The sequence below is a fragment of the Sturnira hondurensis genome, unplaced genomic scaffold (genome assembly GCF_014824575.4).
Source record: "Sturnira hondurensis isolate 20B ecotype Veracruz unplaced genomic scaffold, ASM1482457v3 Scaffold0018525, whole genome shotgun sequence".
Classification (NCBI taxonomy): Eukaryota; Metazoa; Chordata; class Mammalia; order Chiroptera; family Phyllostomidae; genus Sturnira; species Sturnira hondurensis.
Window position 1 is genome coordinate 12,817,769 of NW_028091156.1, and position 15,953 is coordinate 12,833,721.

General features: G+C 43.4%; 1 protein-coding gene across 4 annotated transcripts in view; it reads left to right on the top strand.

Moving 5' to 3' along the window:
- Positions 1-15,953, top strand: part of RGS7 (regulator of G protein signaling 7) — a 314,036-nt gene that overhangs the window by 267,206 nt on the left and 30,877 nt on the right. For all 4 annotated transcript variants that reach the window (XM_037069439.1, XM_037069441.1, XM_037069442.1 and 1 more), the window contains exons 7-9: positions 690-754; positions 1,568-1,644; positions 1,753-1,834. In XM_037069439.1, coding sequence (XP_036925334.1) covers positions 690-754; positions 1,568-1,644; positions 1,753-1,834 — 224 coding nt within the window. The remainder of the gene's footprint in view (positions 1-689; positions 755-1,567; positions 1,645-1,752; positions 1,835-15,953) is intronic.

Consider the following 15,953-nt stretch of genomic DNA (forward strand, 5'->3'; position numbering starts at 1 on the left):
CCATACTGCCGTGTCCATCCTTTCTCCGTCCGTCACCCACTCTCTACATCTGTCACCCAGGTGGACTTTCGCTGGCAGCCAAGGATACTCAGTCCTCGGGGAGGTGGATTAATAAGGGGTCATATTGTAGTTCAGGAAGATGTTGTACTCTTTCCTCTTCTAGTGGCGAAACAGTGGATGGTTGCCCTTGGGAAATGACGCAAAGAAGATGCCATGAGGCCCTGAGTTCCCACTGATAGATTGTTTCAGTTTTAGGAGAAAGTGGCAATAATGGAATGTGCCGACAGCGGTCCCCTCTTTGTGCAACTCCTTCGTGCAAAATGCTGTCATTTGTACAGCTAGATGTTTGAGGTCATCCGGTGTCTTATTTGGAAGACTTTCTCTTTCTCCCCTTGTTTTTTGAGGAAGCGAAAATTGTGACACCTCTTTAATAAAAATAAAGACATGGTTACCAGGTTTTAAAAGGTGTTTATTTTCTTATAAAAACCACTATGTTTTTATTTCAGTGATAATGTGACAAATTATTATTTTTATCTAGAAAAAGGTAAATCAAGGAAATCCCAGCTTTGGGGGAAAAAATGACAAAGACCAATATGTCTTGATCTGCAATGCTGTATTTTTGTTTTAAGCACCTCAGGGTCAATAAGCAGGCAGGAAGTGATGGATTTCTTTTTATTTTTCCCTTTCAGCGGTTTACCTCTGCAAGAGAACCATGCAGAACAAGGCCAGGCTGGAGCTAGCTGACTACGAAGCTGTGAGTACTGAGGACATTCCGGCAAAGAAATCACAAAATGAGCAGGGGGAAGGCCGGTGGCTGTTTCGGGGCACTGGGTTCACTTTCTCCATTCGTGGGTGTCAAGGGTTAGCTTTCCGAGGGATCGCGTAGGGTAAGAAAGCAAATCTCTGACTCGCTTGCTTGCTTTCACTCTCATTGAAAACAATGAAAGTCTTAATACACAGACTCCGAGTAGAAGGGGAAAGCGTATTTTACTTGAAAAACTGACTTCAGTGGGAACATTTTAGATATATACTTATATAGACTGAAGATATGGAAACAGAGAATTAAAGAGCGTGTATAATGGGAAAGTGGTTTCTGCAAAACTTTCAGATTGGTCGCCACCAGTGAATACAATCAATCTGATGTAATCTGTTCAGGTCATTGTTATGTTGTGACTTGCTGAATTTGAAACGCTCTCTAGACCTGGGTAGTAGGCGGCCACGGGTGTACACTGTTGTCAGGAACCGGACAGGCTGATTGAATCAGTAGTAGAAGCAGCAAAGTGAGCCCGGAAAAGTCCTGGGCACTGTTTTTACGCAAGGTAATTTTCATATTTCACATGTTGAATTGTGGTCTTTAAATTCAATCACTCATAAAAATATCTGTAATAGGTTTCTCCCCTTTTCTCTCTGACTGTTAACACAAGGATTAGCTGTCTTCAAGGGGCACGATGCATTCAGTCCAGAGGAATTCCGCATTTGTCTTCTTGATAAACACATAGGGTAGGTAAGCTCAACACGGGGAGCGAGGGTGAACACTGGGATGCCTTCCCTGTGCCGTGTTTTTCAGGAGAGCCTGGCCAGGCTGCAGAGAGCGTTTGCTCGGAAGTGGGAGTTCATTTTCATGCAAGCAGAAGCACAAGCAAAGTGAGTCCTTGTGAGTCTTTCGGGAGATGGGTTCGAGTTGTGGCCTTTTATTCAGGGAGAGGCACTACGATTAACACTGTGTCTCCTTCTTTGCTATGACGTTGACAGAGTGGACAAGAAACGAGACAAGATTGAAAGGAAAATCCTTGATAGCCAAGAGAGAGCATTCTGGGACGTGCACCGGCCCGTGGTAAGCAAATGTGCCCCAACGTGGTCTCCAGTTCATAATCACGGCGATTGCACAATAAAAGAGAATTGTGCTAACCCCCTCATTTCCCCCAAAGGCTGCGTTAGTTAGTTAGAAAGCTTGCGCTTCTGCGTAAGGTGACCAGACTTCAATAATGTAGTATTTAATTTATTTAAGAAATGCCTTTTTCTTTCCACTATAACGTCACTGACTTACTCAGTCTTGGCATTTGAGTTGCTTGTTGCACATTTGAGGAAAAAAGGCTGCCACAAAGCAGTCTGGCACAGCTTACTATTTACATTTTTCTGGATTGATGATAAAAGTATAAGTCAAAGTTTTATTCTTCCCCTAACATTTTTGAAAGCCTATTAATAACCTGCTTTGGATGTCAAATTTTGTGGACATCTTAGAGGGTGCTGACTCAAGTCAGCTCATACATTAATGATGTGACTTAGACCTGCTTACAGGAACTTAGCTAATTTTCTTACTCAACAACGTGAAAGCATGTATCTTGGTGTAACAGGTAAGGAATGGCCTTGAGTAATAATACCAGAAAACTGTGCAAGGAGTTAATGTTCATGAAGATTCGTAAGAAAGCATGTCTAATCTCATATATTCCTGTTTTGAGGCTGTGTCTTTGTCATCTCTGTATTTGTTTAAATACAGATAAGGCATTAAGGAATGATGTTTACATAAGCTTTATTAGAATAAATAACAGGTTCACAGCATCAGACAAATCCAGATTGAGAATATTTTAAAACTGTCCTGTCAACTATCAGTGTCTTCGGGTTCTGACCAAAGTTGGCCTGTCTTCCAAAAATTCGTTGCTATATACCTGTATTTCCATTTCAGATGGCAGTGCAACTGGTAATATCTGTTGAGTTTGTCTTCTTTTGAGTTCGTAGCAGATTAGAAGTGAGACTTAACTGGCTTTCCCACTCGAAATTCAGCTTGAGTTTTACTGCCTACGGTGAAAAAGGCTTATGAGGTCACCTGCATATAAGTATTGTGAAGATATGAAGCAGGATTTTGCGTGTGTGTTTGTTTCGAGCAAGCTCTGGAAGCTGGTCAACACATCGTCTCCATGTTTATCTACTTTACACTCTGGACCTCTGGTGGCCCCTCTCCAGCCTCCTTCAGCTTCAATGGCTGGCATCCTCCTGGGAACCCAAGAGGACTCACCCCTGCTGGCTCCCCTGTGCTACAGTTTGCTCAGCAAAGAAATGGCTCAGTTTTTCTGTAAATGTAAAACTGCTCAAAAATAGTGTCGTTTTTTTTTTTTTTTAGAAAAACTCAGATGAAACTATTTTAAAAGTGAAACAGAGGGCATGCTGTCAGGGTAATGAGCCCAACAAAATCTCCAGCCACAAGGATACAGCAGTGTCATATGGAAATTTCAGCAGATAAAAATGAATTTTATTTGCATAACGTCAGGTCCATCCTTGCAGAAAATCTGCAGTTTCTATGATTGAGTGTCTCCATATGCTGTATAGTCATGACCTTGAAATAGAATATAATGAAGCCTCTTCATTGGTTTTCTGTTTCGTTCATTGAGCTCAGCTTTCTTTGCCGCATGTAATGGACGCATTCTGACCCAATCGGCATGGTAAAAACTAGAGTTCCATGAAAATGACTTACAGAAATGTTTTTGTGTTTCTTTGAAGGATCTAGCTAATACTTCATAATAGAGATATTTTCCTCCCCATGAGTGTTGTGCTGGGAAATCCTGCCAGTGGTTTGTTTCTCTTGGGTGAGAATAAACACATCCTCAGAAAATTCGAAAAATTCAAAATTCCTTTTCTTAAGGATGGGTCATACCACTGCAATGTGAACACCTGACACGTTATTTTGAGGCGTGTCCACAAATCGAGTATATACCTTAAACAAATAAGTACATCAGAAGATTTCATTGGCTCTGTGGAAAATAGTTTTCTAAATATATAATCAATAGAGAATTGGGGGCATGAAAAAGTGGAATAAAGTCAAAGCATTAAATTTCTTTGGTTTTCACTGGGAAAAAGTAAGTTTACCTTCACTGATGCATTCAACTAGTATATCTTTAAAGCAGCATTTATAGAAATGCATTGCAGGCTAAAGGCACAAAGTGAGTAAAATACTATTCCTGTGACTAAGGATCCCTAGTGCAGGGGTGAGTGGCATGGAGACTTGACTGGAAAATCACGTAGCCGACACCATGACGAGCTTGGTGATACAGTGATGCATACAGTGCTCTGGGAAGTCCAGGAGTGGCTCAAGTAATTGGTTAGTTACAATTATCCTGAGGCGGGAGAGAAAAGACTTCAGGGAACGGGGGTCTTTTTCTTAAAGATGAAAAGCTCTCCAATATAGGGAGAGTCAACTTAAACCTCCTCAGTGCAGACGGTGTGGTAAAGGCCAGTGATTGTGAAGTAGCTTCATTCCAAGCTTCCACTTCCCCCTCAAGCCCACTCTGTGACGCCAGCTCCCCTGAACCTGGATGGTTCAGAGACTGGCTTGGGGCCTGACCCACCTCGGTGAGTCGAGTTACGGTAAGTCCCACACATACTAAGGACTAAATACGCTGTTGCAGGACGTGATCAAGCTGCAAACCTAATGTAGAACTGAGGCTTCTTTTTCCCTGATTCTGCAGGGAAGGAAGGAGGCAGTTGTTCATTGATTCTGCCTTTTCCTACTGAATATCTTTGCTCCTAATGGCCATCTCTGTAACCAGGGTTTCTGACACATGCAAGGATGGAGAGGAAGGGGCTGGATAAGTCAGGAGCAGTGGCCTTTTTAGCGGGCCCGCCCACTCTGGTAATTGAGTGCTGGTACTCTCTGGGCTTGACCTTGTATGAAGCCCCTGTATCTTGTGGGTGCTTTTGTAGGCCCTTTGCTGACCACACTCCTGTCTCTGGGGATTCGTTGCTGGCAGCTAACTTTGACTCAGGTGAATGGATTTGGCTAGTTCTTCCTCAGCCCCTGGGGTCCAGCATATCTACTGTTTTTCTTTGCCATCTCGTCATGCTTCCAGGAAGTCCTCCTGGAGAAAAACCTGAAGAGACGCCCCCATCTCTCATCGGGACTAGAGCTGGCCCTCTGGGAACCTCTTTGCTCTGTCCCAGAAAACCCCACGACTGCACTGAAACCTCAGCCCTTCACTGCCGCAGACCAGTTCAGCTGCCTCTGGTGCCAGCTGCCTGAATGTTGTGTCCCCACCGATCTCCTGTGTCCCTCACCTGGGAGGAGGCTCGTGGTGGAGCCCCAGGAGCCTCCATACAGCTCATCTCTCCTGACTTGGGCAGAGATGAGGCGGGGCTCTCAGAAGACCTCTCTCCCACGTCCCCTCCTGACCTCCCACTCCAGCTGCATGCGTTCTGCCCACTCAACCCCCAAGCTAGAGGGACTTGAAGGGTTGTTGGCTGCACCATTTTGTGCCTCCAGCCCAATGTTGGTGGAACTGGTGAGAGCAGACATTCATGTCTCCTCCTTGCCCTTAGGGGGAAAGAGTTTAACTAACGTGCTGCCCTTAAGTTTGACACTGGCTGAAGGTTTGTCATGGATGAGTAAGAGGATTAAGAATTATCTGATTCTTGAACTTCTATTTAAAATTTTCTACCATTTTGCCTAAAATACGCCTTAGCTGAAACTTCCACTTGCAAAATCCTGCTACAGTTGGAAGATAATGGAAGCCTATCTATCCATTGATTTCAAGGTAAAATTTTGCTTTCACTTGTTCTGTAAATTAAGAAAAAGTAAAGTATAGCTATATTCTATAAATGCAAAAACAGCCCCTTATCTTATGAATACTATCCAGGTAGGAAAAAATAGTTAGCGACAGGTAATCAAAATTTAGGATATGCCACCAAACAATAAAACATGTATATAATTTAAAGAAATAAATATTATACTTAAGGAATTTGGATTTTATTGAATAAATGGTGTAGGGAAAATTGGACAGACGTGCGGAAAAATGAAACTAGACCGCCTTCTTATGCCGCACACAAAAATAAATTCAAAATGGATTAAAGACTTAAATGTTAGGCCTGAAGGAGGTCTAACATAAAAATCCGGGAAGGAGACGTAGCCAGTAAAATCTCAGACATTGCTTGTAGCAATATTTTATCGGATATATCTCCTCAGACAAGGGAAACAAAAGAAAAACAAACAAAGGAGACTATAGCAAACTAAAAAAGCTTTGTACAGCAAAGGAAACCGTCAACAAAATAAAAAGACACCCCACTGAATGGGAGAACATACTCTCCAAGACATCAGATAAGGGTATGATATCCAAATTTTATAAACAACTTATAAAGCTCAATGCCAAAAAAACAAGCAGCACAATTAAAGAATAGGCAAAGGACCTGAATAGACACTTCTCCAAAGAGGACAGATGGATGGCCAGTAGACATGTGAAAAGATGCTCTATGTCACTAGTCATCAGAGAGATACAAATTAAAACCACGATGTGATATCACCTCCCAAGTGTCAGAATGGCTATCATCAATAAATCAGCAAACAGCGAGAGCTGGTGAGGACGTGGAGAAAGGGGAGCCCTTGTGCACTGTTGGTGGGAATGCAGACGGGTGCAGCCACTGTGAAAAGCAGTATGGAGATACCTCAAAAAATTAAAAGTGGGTCTGCCTTATGGCCCAGCAATTTCATTTCTGGGAGTTTATCCAAAGAAACCCAAAACACTCATTTGAAAGAAGATAAGCCCTTCTATGTTCATTGCAGCGTTATTTGCAAGGGCCAAGATACAGAAGCAGCCCAGGTGCCCATCAGTAGGTGAGTGGATAAAACCACTATGGGACATTTACCCAGTGGAATACTACTCAACTGTAAAAAAGAAGAAATTTTATCCTTTGAGACAGTATGGATGGACCTGGAGAACATTATGCTAAGTGACGTAAGCCCGTCAGAGAAAGACGAATGCCGTATGATTTCACTCGTGTGTGGAATCTAGTGAACAAGCTGAACTAACAAGCAGAACAGAGACGGACTCATAGATATGGCGTGAGCTGACAGCTCTGGGGGTCAGCTAGGAGGTGGAGGGATGGAGCAAAAAGGAACGAGGACTCGTGGACAGCAGTGTGGTTATTTCAGGGGCAGTATAAGGGGGACAAAACTGGTAATGGAAAAAATGTCAGTAAAAATAAACAAAAGCATACAGGTTTTTCTGTCACAGGGCTGTGATATTTGAACCACCAAGCATCAGTGACCAGGTCCAAGCCAAGAGAGCTTTGTAAGCCATCACGAAGCTCATTAATTTCTGGCATTGTCCCCACCCTCCAAGGCACTTGGCTGTTCAAGCTGTGCCCCTGATCAGATGTACATTTTTCAGTGAAATACGTGAAATGCCTGCCACAAGTCCCCTCTACAAAAACAGGAGAAGAAGCCATGCGGTTAACATTGGTGGCAGTAAGAACGTTGATTAGAACCTTTATCGCAGTTTCTAGTTCCAGGAGCTTTTGGACGTTCATCAGATCACTAATTCTTTGCAGAGACGTTGTAGGGTGGGTACCAACTGCCCTTAATTTCTAAACAGGAGGAAACAGGCCTCCAAAGAGTTGAGTTTTGTGGACCATCGTACAGAGAAGTCAAATTCTGACTTTTGAGTGAAAACCTGCCATCTGCTCCGCAACTTCATGCTCTCTCTATTAAACAGCATGCCGTCTTTCTCTGTCAGTGCATAATGCACAGCAGAGCATTTTAGTGCGCCAGGGCCAGACTTGTGTATACCATTCGTTTTTCAACTTTGAATTAGTGAATTGATTTTGTAGAGTGGAACACTTTTCCTTTCTTCCCTTCTAAGGGTGTTTGGCTGGTCTAATCATTAAATTGACATAAGGAGGTTAACAGGAAAAAAACAAATTCTGTATGTGCGGGAATCCCATAAAACTATGCGACTCCTGGGCAGTCAGCTCATTGGGGTTTGCATACCGTTTTGAGCACAGGAAAGGGAGAGGGAATCTGGGGAAGTTGCAGGTTGCTGAGAAGGGCACGAGTGTGGTAGGCAAATATGTGCCACGCCATGCATGTGTCTTTTGCGTATAAAAAGTTATTTTGGGTAATACATTTCTTTCGGGAACAGATTCCTGATCCAAGTTTTTTGGGGGGAGTTCAGGGGAAAGTAAGAGGTCCTTCCTGAGCGTGTTGGACTCTGACTGTTGTCAGCTCCAAATAAGCCACCTGCCAAAGTTGTACATGCGGGAGCAGCTTATTCTGCTCCCCCTCACTAAATTGAACTACTCACCTGTTAGGTGCTCTGCAGTGCCTCTCGTGTCTGCTTGATCCCTGAGGCAAGCAAAAGGCAGTAGATGTCCATTGTCACAGCATCTCGGAGAGCTGACTATTACCCTCCTTGCTAGGCTGCTGGGAAAGAGTCCCCATGTGGAACATGCTGTGTAAGTGCCACAGGTGTCGAACCTAGAAACCCCCAGGTCTGATTCTGGTTGAACGACTGGGTATAGTTTGTATAGATGGAAGGCGGGGTGCCTTGAGTTTTATACTGCAGGAGCAGTTTGCATGCGTGATTTTATGTGCTCATGTGGAGCTTGTTGTCCAGAAAAACAGAACTGACTAGGTACCCCATCACCAGAAAGGATTTATTCAGGAAAGGAAAGGATTTCAATCCACTTGTGAGAATGTGCACAGACAGAACCAGAGGAAGATAGAGGACAGGACCTTAGGGGAAGAGGAAGTTGCAGGGAGGGGCTGTCTCAACCCCGGAGTTGAGTGGCAGATGCAGAATCTTTGCTGTAGGGCTGGTGCAGTGACTTAGAGCACCGGAACTCCTCCCATGAGCCCTAGACACCTTCCCAAATCATCATGTCCAGATTAAGGTCTCAGTCGTCGATATCAATTTAAATAGTAGCAGGACTTTAATATATTTTCTAATACCTTTCTTGAAATGTCTGGGTGATACTCCTATTGTACATTCTGGAATTGTCGGTTTTGTGGCATCCACGAGAAGGTCATGGAAACCATGTTCAAGGTCATTGGAATGATGCTGGTTTGTGTCTTTCACAGACCATCCGCCTGTGCTTACGGCGCCACCTTCTCTGTGGACAGTCCATGATCTTGCTACTCATCTCTTCAGCTGTTCTAGAAAATCCAAACCGTCTTCGCTCAAATTTAAATCTTCCTTTTGTGTTATGGGGAAAAAAGAGGAGTGTTCCTATCTGTCATTGTGATCTGTTCCTTTAGATTGAAAATATTTTGATAACGTGGCACTCACGAGCTTCAGTGAGTGAAATTGTTCTCGTTCCCAGGCTACATCTTTCATCCGCCACCCGTTCTTTTCATCCTTGACTATATTTGGAGATAGTGTCCTGTTATTATGTAATATCCAATGCTATTGATGAGAGCCAGGGGAAGACTGAGAATGAAACTGCTTTCCCTGTTATGAAGTGGGTGCGTCTATAGCTTATGGATTTGCAACTTTTTACTGTGATGCACCCAGATGTCTCCCCTGTTTTTTTGTTGTTGTTGAAAAATGTGGGCAGTGGCTGTGGGGGGTGCTCAGATGAGGAGGCCCCGAAGGCCAACAGCCAAGACTCAGGGAGGTGGGCAGAGAAGAATGTTGATCTCAAGTGCTGGGGCGGTGTCGGGAGGGAAGTACAGTCTCCAGCTGTGATGTGGGACAGGGAAGGCAGTGCCCTGGCTCACTCCTACTACGGCTGAAGTAAAATTCTATGTGCCCATACAAACGGTCCATAGATAATCTTTTAAATATAGAGAAAAAGTAAATGACGGAAAATGTTTCCAACTGAAGAATCTGGACCGCAAGTCTGTGGAATCCTTTGAACCATCCTTGCAATTTTTTTTCTATGGGTTTGTAATCATATCAAAGTAAAAAAGTAAGAATGTGCACACGCACGCACACACGCGGAGATGGCTGAGCAGAGAAAAAAGGGTTCATCCTGCCAGTATGCTCACAGGGCCAGCAAGATTTCATCGGGAACACTTATTATGTGGGTTTTTTTCCCTCTTCATTTGCTTTTCCCCAGATACACAAATTGTATTTTAAAAGAGAGAAGCAATGCTGTGTTCTCTTATCTGCCTCAAAGGAACTTTCTCTTTCTTGAGAAAATAATTCAATTAAAACTTCAAACCACCTAAATTAATAAGAACAAAATAAATCTCTCGGACCCAGAAAGTCCTAGAAAAAATTTCCCCCGCTCCGCTTGTGCCCTCTCAATAACCATTTGTGTACCGCCACACAGTCAAAGATTGGCTTCTCGTAAACAGTTTACATTTCATTCTCGGAAACGCCAACGTAAAGATGTTTGCCATTACATATTTTCAAAAGTTAGCGGTGAACCCTTTGAGAAGTGAAAACCGGAAACGAGGATGTATTAGGCGAGAGCCTGATTTGATGGATCTGAAGAATTTTAAGCTGAACTCAGTTCTGCGCCTTGCCGTCAGCTCCGCCGTAAAATTCGCCCCCAAAAGGTGCTTATTTATTTATTAAATATGACCTCTGGCCTTAAATTCCTATAGTTTGTGTATTTGTTGTTGTTTTTTTCATTCGGTGTCATATAACTTGCCTGTTTTTAGTTATCAACTTCCCCAAATTCGGATAAACTAAAACCTGAAAAGATGGGGAGAAAGACCCAGTCCCTTGCCGTGTGATTATTGGTCTTACGTCGGCTTATACTGCTGGTAATGACATCGGCTAATGCGCACCCCATGTACTCTCCGAGAGTGACGCGATGCTAACTAACCATCACACACATCATTTCGTAGAACAGTGAGTCCGGTACCACCGCTGTTACCTCCACTGGGCAGGGGGCGGGCCAGGTGGGTGCCTCACTCTTTCGAGAAAATACAGCCCATGATCTCACCTGTTTTGTACCTGTGTTGTTTTGTTCTTTTTATGCATGAGGCGTATGTTAAACAGTGATGTAATCCTGTACATTTATTCAAAGATTTTCTACATCCCAAAAGTGCCTCAGATGGAGTTATTTTAGAAAAAAAGCTTAGCTTGAATGACTCTTCACATGGAAGTTTTAGAGGAAATCATGAATTCGGTGCTGAATTTGACCCAGTGTGGATACTGGGTCCCAATGTGGAAATCTTTGATGTTATGCTTCAGTAAAAATTCGGTTCATACTGGCTGACCTGTGTAGTTAAGAAAATGCTTGTGAAAAATTATATAATGGCCATGGTTGGAAAACAACGAAGCAGTCCATGATTTACGAGCTATTGTTATTATCTTTATGTAATTTTTATTGCTTTACATCTTAGATGCAGATTTCTATATGGGTTTTTTAATCTTTAATTCCACAATACAGAGCAATGAGTCTTTGGAAATCAAGTTGTTGTTTTTTTATTCTATGTCTACAACTCACATACTTTGTTTTTCCTTGAATTTAATTTTTATTGTGGTAAAATACTCAGCATGGGATCAGGTCTCTGGGGCCTATTGGCGTTCTGTTGCTTTTGATCCCCAGAAAATCTGACAGCAGTCTGCTGTCAGCCATTTATACTCACCAACCAATGGACTAAAAAGTATTTGAGTGAAATTTTTATATGTCAGAAATGTTTCCTTTAAGCCTCACTGAGGAACTAGATCATTTGTGTGATGTTAAATGAATGTGTAATAATAATGGTAGGTGATGCCCAGTGGGGCAGGAGGCTGTTACACGCACCAGTGTTCTCAAGTGCGCAGGCACGGCACACACGCCAGGAACAGTATTTTGTATTAAAAAACCATTTTGTATTTTTTATGAGGGTTCAGGAAGAACTGTTACGTAAAAATCTATAATTTCTCTTCTTTATTTATTCACTGAGTACACATTCATTAAATACTTACTGTGTATCAGGAAATTTTTGTTTCGGGCACAAATATTTAAAAAGATGGTCAAGGTTCCTATATGTGAGGAGCTTACCTTTCGGTGCTGAAAGGCAGAATCCATGAGCAGATATGTAAGAACATTCAAGGTGATTGGATTAGGAGGGACTGGGAAGTATTTTAGGCCAAGTCCTCGAAGAGGGGCTCTCTGAGGCCCCAAAGGCAAGGGGTTAACCACACACACCTGAGGGAAGGGAAGCTGCTGATGCAAAGGAAAGAGCCTGGTACAGATGAGAAGCAGAAAGAAGGCCAGTGAGGTCACGGTGACATGGGCAAAGGCAAAGAGGTACCAAGTGGGGCTGGAAAGGTGGACAGAGGCTGTTTACATAGCAGCTTGGAGAACATGGCAAAGAGCTTGCCTTTGTCCTGAGTGGGGTGACAAGTGTATTGAAGTTTGGAGAGTGAAGATGTGGCTGTCGTTCTAAAAGAGCACACTGGCCGCTGCTGGGCAGAGAGTGACTTGGGGACAATGTGGGCAAAGCAAGGAAGGGGTGATGGAGACACATCCAAAGGAGAGTAGCCGCTGGGATCGGGGAGGTTGCAGCAAGGAGGGAGAGAAGCAGATAAAGGTGTGATGGGTTGGCAGGTCAAGTTCATCAGATTTGCTGAGATAGGAAGTGAGGGAAAGAGAGGAGTCAGTGATGACGCCCAGGCCACGCCTGACCATCCAGATGACGGCATTTCCTAAGAAAGGGGTACATTTCTCTCACTGGGGGAGACACAGCCTTGGAATGCTGCCCGTCACTCCCTTCGGTTCGCTTCCTTTCCACCCCTCAGAACACAGACGGCATTTCCAGTTCCCATTTTGTGTGCCATCCCTGTTTAAACTAGGATTTCACCTAAGTGTGTGATGTCCTCTACCCTGTTCCACTTAATTAACTAGGACAATATTCATGTCCCGGTAAGTTTTGCAAAAGATATCATGAGAACTTGCCTACATGTCCTTTATCACAGTTTTTATTCTTCCTGCCTCCTGTATCCAAAAATCTCATTCTATTGGAAACTCAGCCAAGAAATAAACTCTGGAAGTCTACAGCAAAGTACATATCAAAACTCCCACACTCAAACTCCTGTGCTTTGGTCGGGCCATTTGCTAAAATGGGAGACACTGCGTTAGGTGGTATTTGTCTGTTTTCCTGACGGCTGGCAGGACTCAGATGACAAATTAGAGGATGATGGGGCAGTGCTAGGGGCAAGGACATGGAGAGCAGCAAAAGTGACAGCTGATAGGAAGAAGGCACGGGCGGTCTAAAAGTGACATAAAATACCACAAAAAGCTCAGAAAAACACGAAGAGCTAGGACCATCTAGTGAGGACATCGCTGTCGGTCTTCAGTGAGGCAAAAATACGTGTGGTTCCCAATAACGACCTTGAATCAACAAGAAACATTTGTATTGCTGTGGAAATCATTTTGTGAGAATTCAGGGTTATGTTTCCAGATGGTGAATATAAAGTTGTGGCTGTTAGTGAGAAGTATATAATCTAGCAGATAACTTTATGTGAACCCTCTTTGCCGGCACCACTAGATAAGTACTGTACTTGTCCTTTTCTGCCTTTGGAAATGCAAGCTTCATGCAACGGAGCGTGTCTTGGAATTGCATCTTCTTTGGAGAGGTCCCGCTAAGCTGAGGTGTGTGTTACAGGCAGCCTTTCCCTGTGTGTTTGGCCTGTAAAGGGAAGGAAACCTAATTTCCATTTGAGAACATGTGACTTAGGAGCCTCCTGTGTGCTTTGTAATTCCAGACTATTGAATTCAGGGCTGCTACTGTAACTCAGAAGTAATGTCGATAGATTAATGATTTCCATGAACGTACTTGTCATAGTTAAGTATCCCATTGCTATCCCATTATTTTTCACATACTGTGAGTTATTTATACTATTAGGAATTGTGTTTGGTTCTGTTCATCCTTACAACATACCATTGAATTACCCGTGATAAAACAATAGTCATGTCTACAAAATTGAAAGTCGTTTTCACCAATTCAGTAGCTGACCCTCGACTACGCTTTGGCTCTAAACTCATACACTGAGGAAATCTTCATTGCTATCAGAGAGCTGGCCCAGCTTTCATTCCTTCATTCTCATACTCAACAAACACCTAAGAGTTAAAGTCAAAAAATGTAAGGCATTTATTTGATGGTGACTAAGCCTGTGGGCCAGGAAACCCCAATTCTGTGTTGCTCCTCGGCCCCCCACCATTGAGATTGCAGAGGAACAACAAGGTGATGTCAGTCAAATGCCAGCCCACTGAGGGCTGTGAAAATGTCTCGGGCGCTGGCTGATCCGGGACCTCCCAGGGCGGGGTGAATCGCAGTGTGTGCGTGAAACCTAAGAATGGTCTTTTCATCTCCCAGTGAGAAATCTTTGCATGTCCTCAAGTTACAACCAGCATTTCGCAAGGAAAACACATCATAGAAAGGGAAGGAGATCATTCACGTCTGTGAATGGCAGGCCGGGGGGCATAGAAAAGAAGTGTTCACACACACCTGCCTCAGGTCTTTGTCCTTTCCTCAAGGACCTCATATTTTATTCAAGAAAAGCATGACGGCTCAGCCTTGACCAAGTGATTATTTTTTAAATACAAAGTAATTCTAGCTGGGTTGATTTTAAGTATGTCAAAGGTGAGCATGAAACATGAGCGATGTCAGAGAGCACAAAGAAGCTATGGGCCAACTTGCTCGCTCGAGTCTTCTCGGGAGCTGGTTGAGAACTGTGACAGTCTCTTTGTACTTGTACCTGCGTGACAATGGCCTGCCTATTAAAAGGGAATATCGTGTCATGGCAGAGTGAACAGACAGTTTCTAGATGTCGAATAGAAGTGATCTGATTCCAGCCAGAGCAGAAGGACAAGTTAGGGAAGTGGAGCAGAGACTCTAAGGAGCAGGAGGCTGTTCTTCCAGGCTTTCGGTGGCTGACCACCAGATCTTGATGTCACATGTTCAGTGGTATGCGTCACGTTGCCAGTGACGATGATGCAGAAGCGTGGGCCAGGGGCAGTTGTACAAGTGTTTATGTTGGAAATTTTCCGAGTCGTGAATCTTGCTAGAGGCTGCGGCAGAGAGCTGCAATCCAGTTGGAGAATTCAGGAAATAACATCGGTCCCTGTCTTTGTTTACGTCTGTTTCCCTCTCAGGCTTCCTCATTTCACTGATTCGGTCACTGATGGGTTTTCCTCCTTTTGGCCCTAAATTTTTACACTGGGGAAATCTTCATTGCCATCAGAGAGCTGGTCTAGATTTCATTCCTTTCTTTCCACATTCAACAAACACCTGAAGAGTGAAAGCCAAACGTTTGAAGGCATGTGATGGTAAACAAACCCATGGACCAGGAATCCCCAAACTATGTGAGTGCCAATGACCAGGAGTTGCTGGCAAACCCACTTGACAATAGCTAGAAGCTGTCCCTGACTGTTGTCTTTCATGGGTTGTGCCTTCGGTGTGGTATCTAAAAAGTCATCACCAAACTGAAACACCACCTAGATTTTTCCCTATGTTATCCTCTAAGACTTTTATATTACAGCATGTTACATGTAGCTCTATGATCCATTTTGTTATTTTGTGAAGGGCATACTGAGTTTTTGAAAATAGACAGCAAGTACATTTTTAATACACTATGTTTAATACACAAGTCACTTCCCTCCAATGATTTTTCACTCACATTTCAGATGGAACCAGAGTCCTGACTGTGTTTTACGATTTCCAACGAATCCCTTCCCACAGCTCCAGGCTGTTATGGTGCATTTCCTTCCCCTCCATCACCTGAGCCTTCTCTCCGCCTCTTGAGATTCCCAGCTCATTCATAGCCTACATCAGAGAGGGATTACGTAATCAAGTACGAGCAGCCAGCAAAGATGACTGAGTAGGAATCAAATGACTCAATGAAGTATAGAGGAGGGAAGATGGAGGGAATTTCAGGGCAGTTGCCTTGAACAGCCTCCCTCGTGTGTGTGTGTGTGTGTGTGTCTGTCTGTGTGTGTGTGTCTGTGTGTGTGTGTCTGTGTGTGTGTAATGTTTAGTCAGTTGTTGGTGGGTCAGTAGGGCTCCCAGGGGTCAGAGCCTAAATCAATTGGCGAGTGCTCAGGAACAGAGAGCTTGAATTGCATCTTTAAAAAATCCCGAGGTTGCACGTTTTAAAATCTATAATCAGTTTTTATGAGGGTAAGGAATCTTTTTAACCGAGGTAGAATTCATTGCAAGGTGAATTTTGAAAACATGAACTGTAGGAAACAAAAGGAAAAATCTTTTTCAGCAGTTGAATTGTGTTGAGCCAACAATTTTGTTTGCGTAA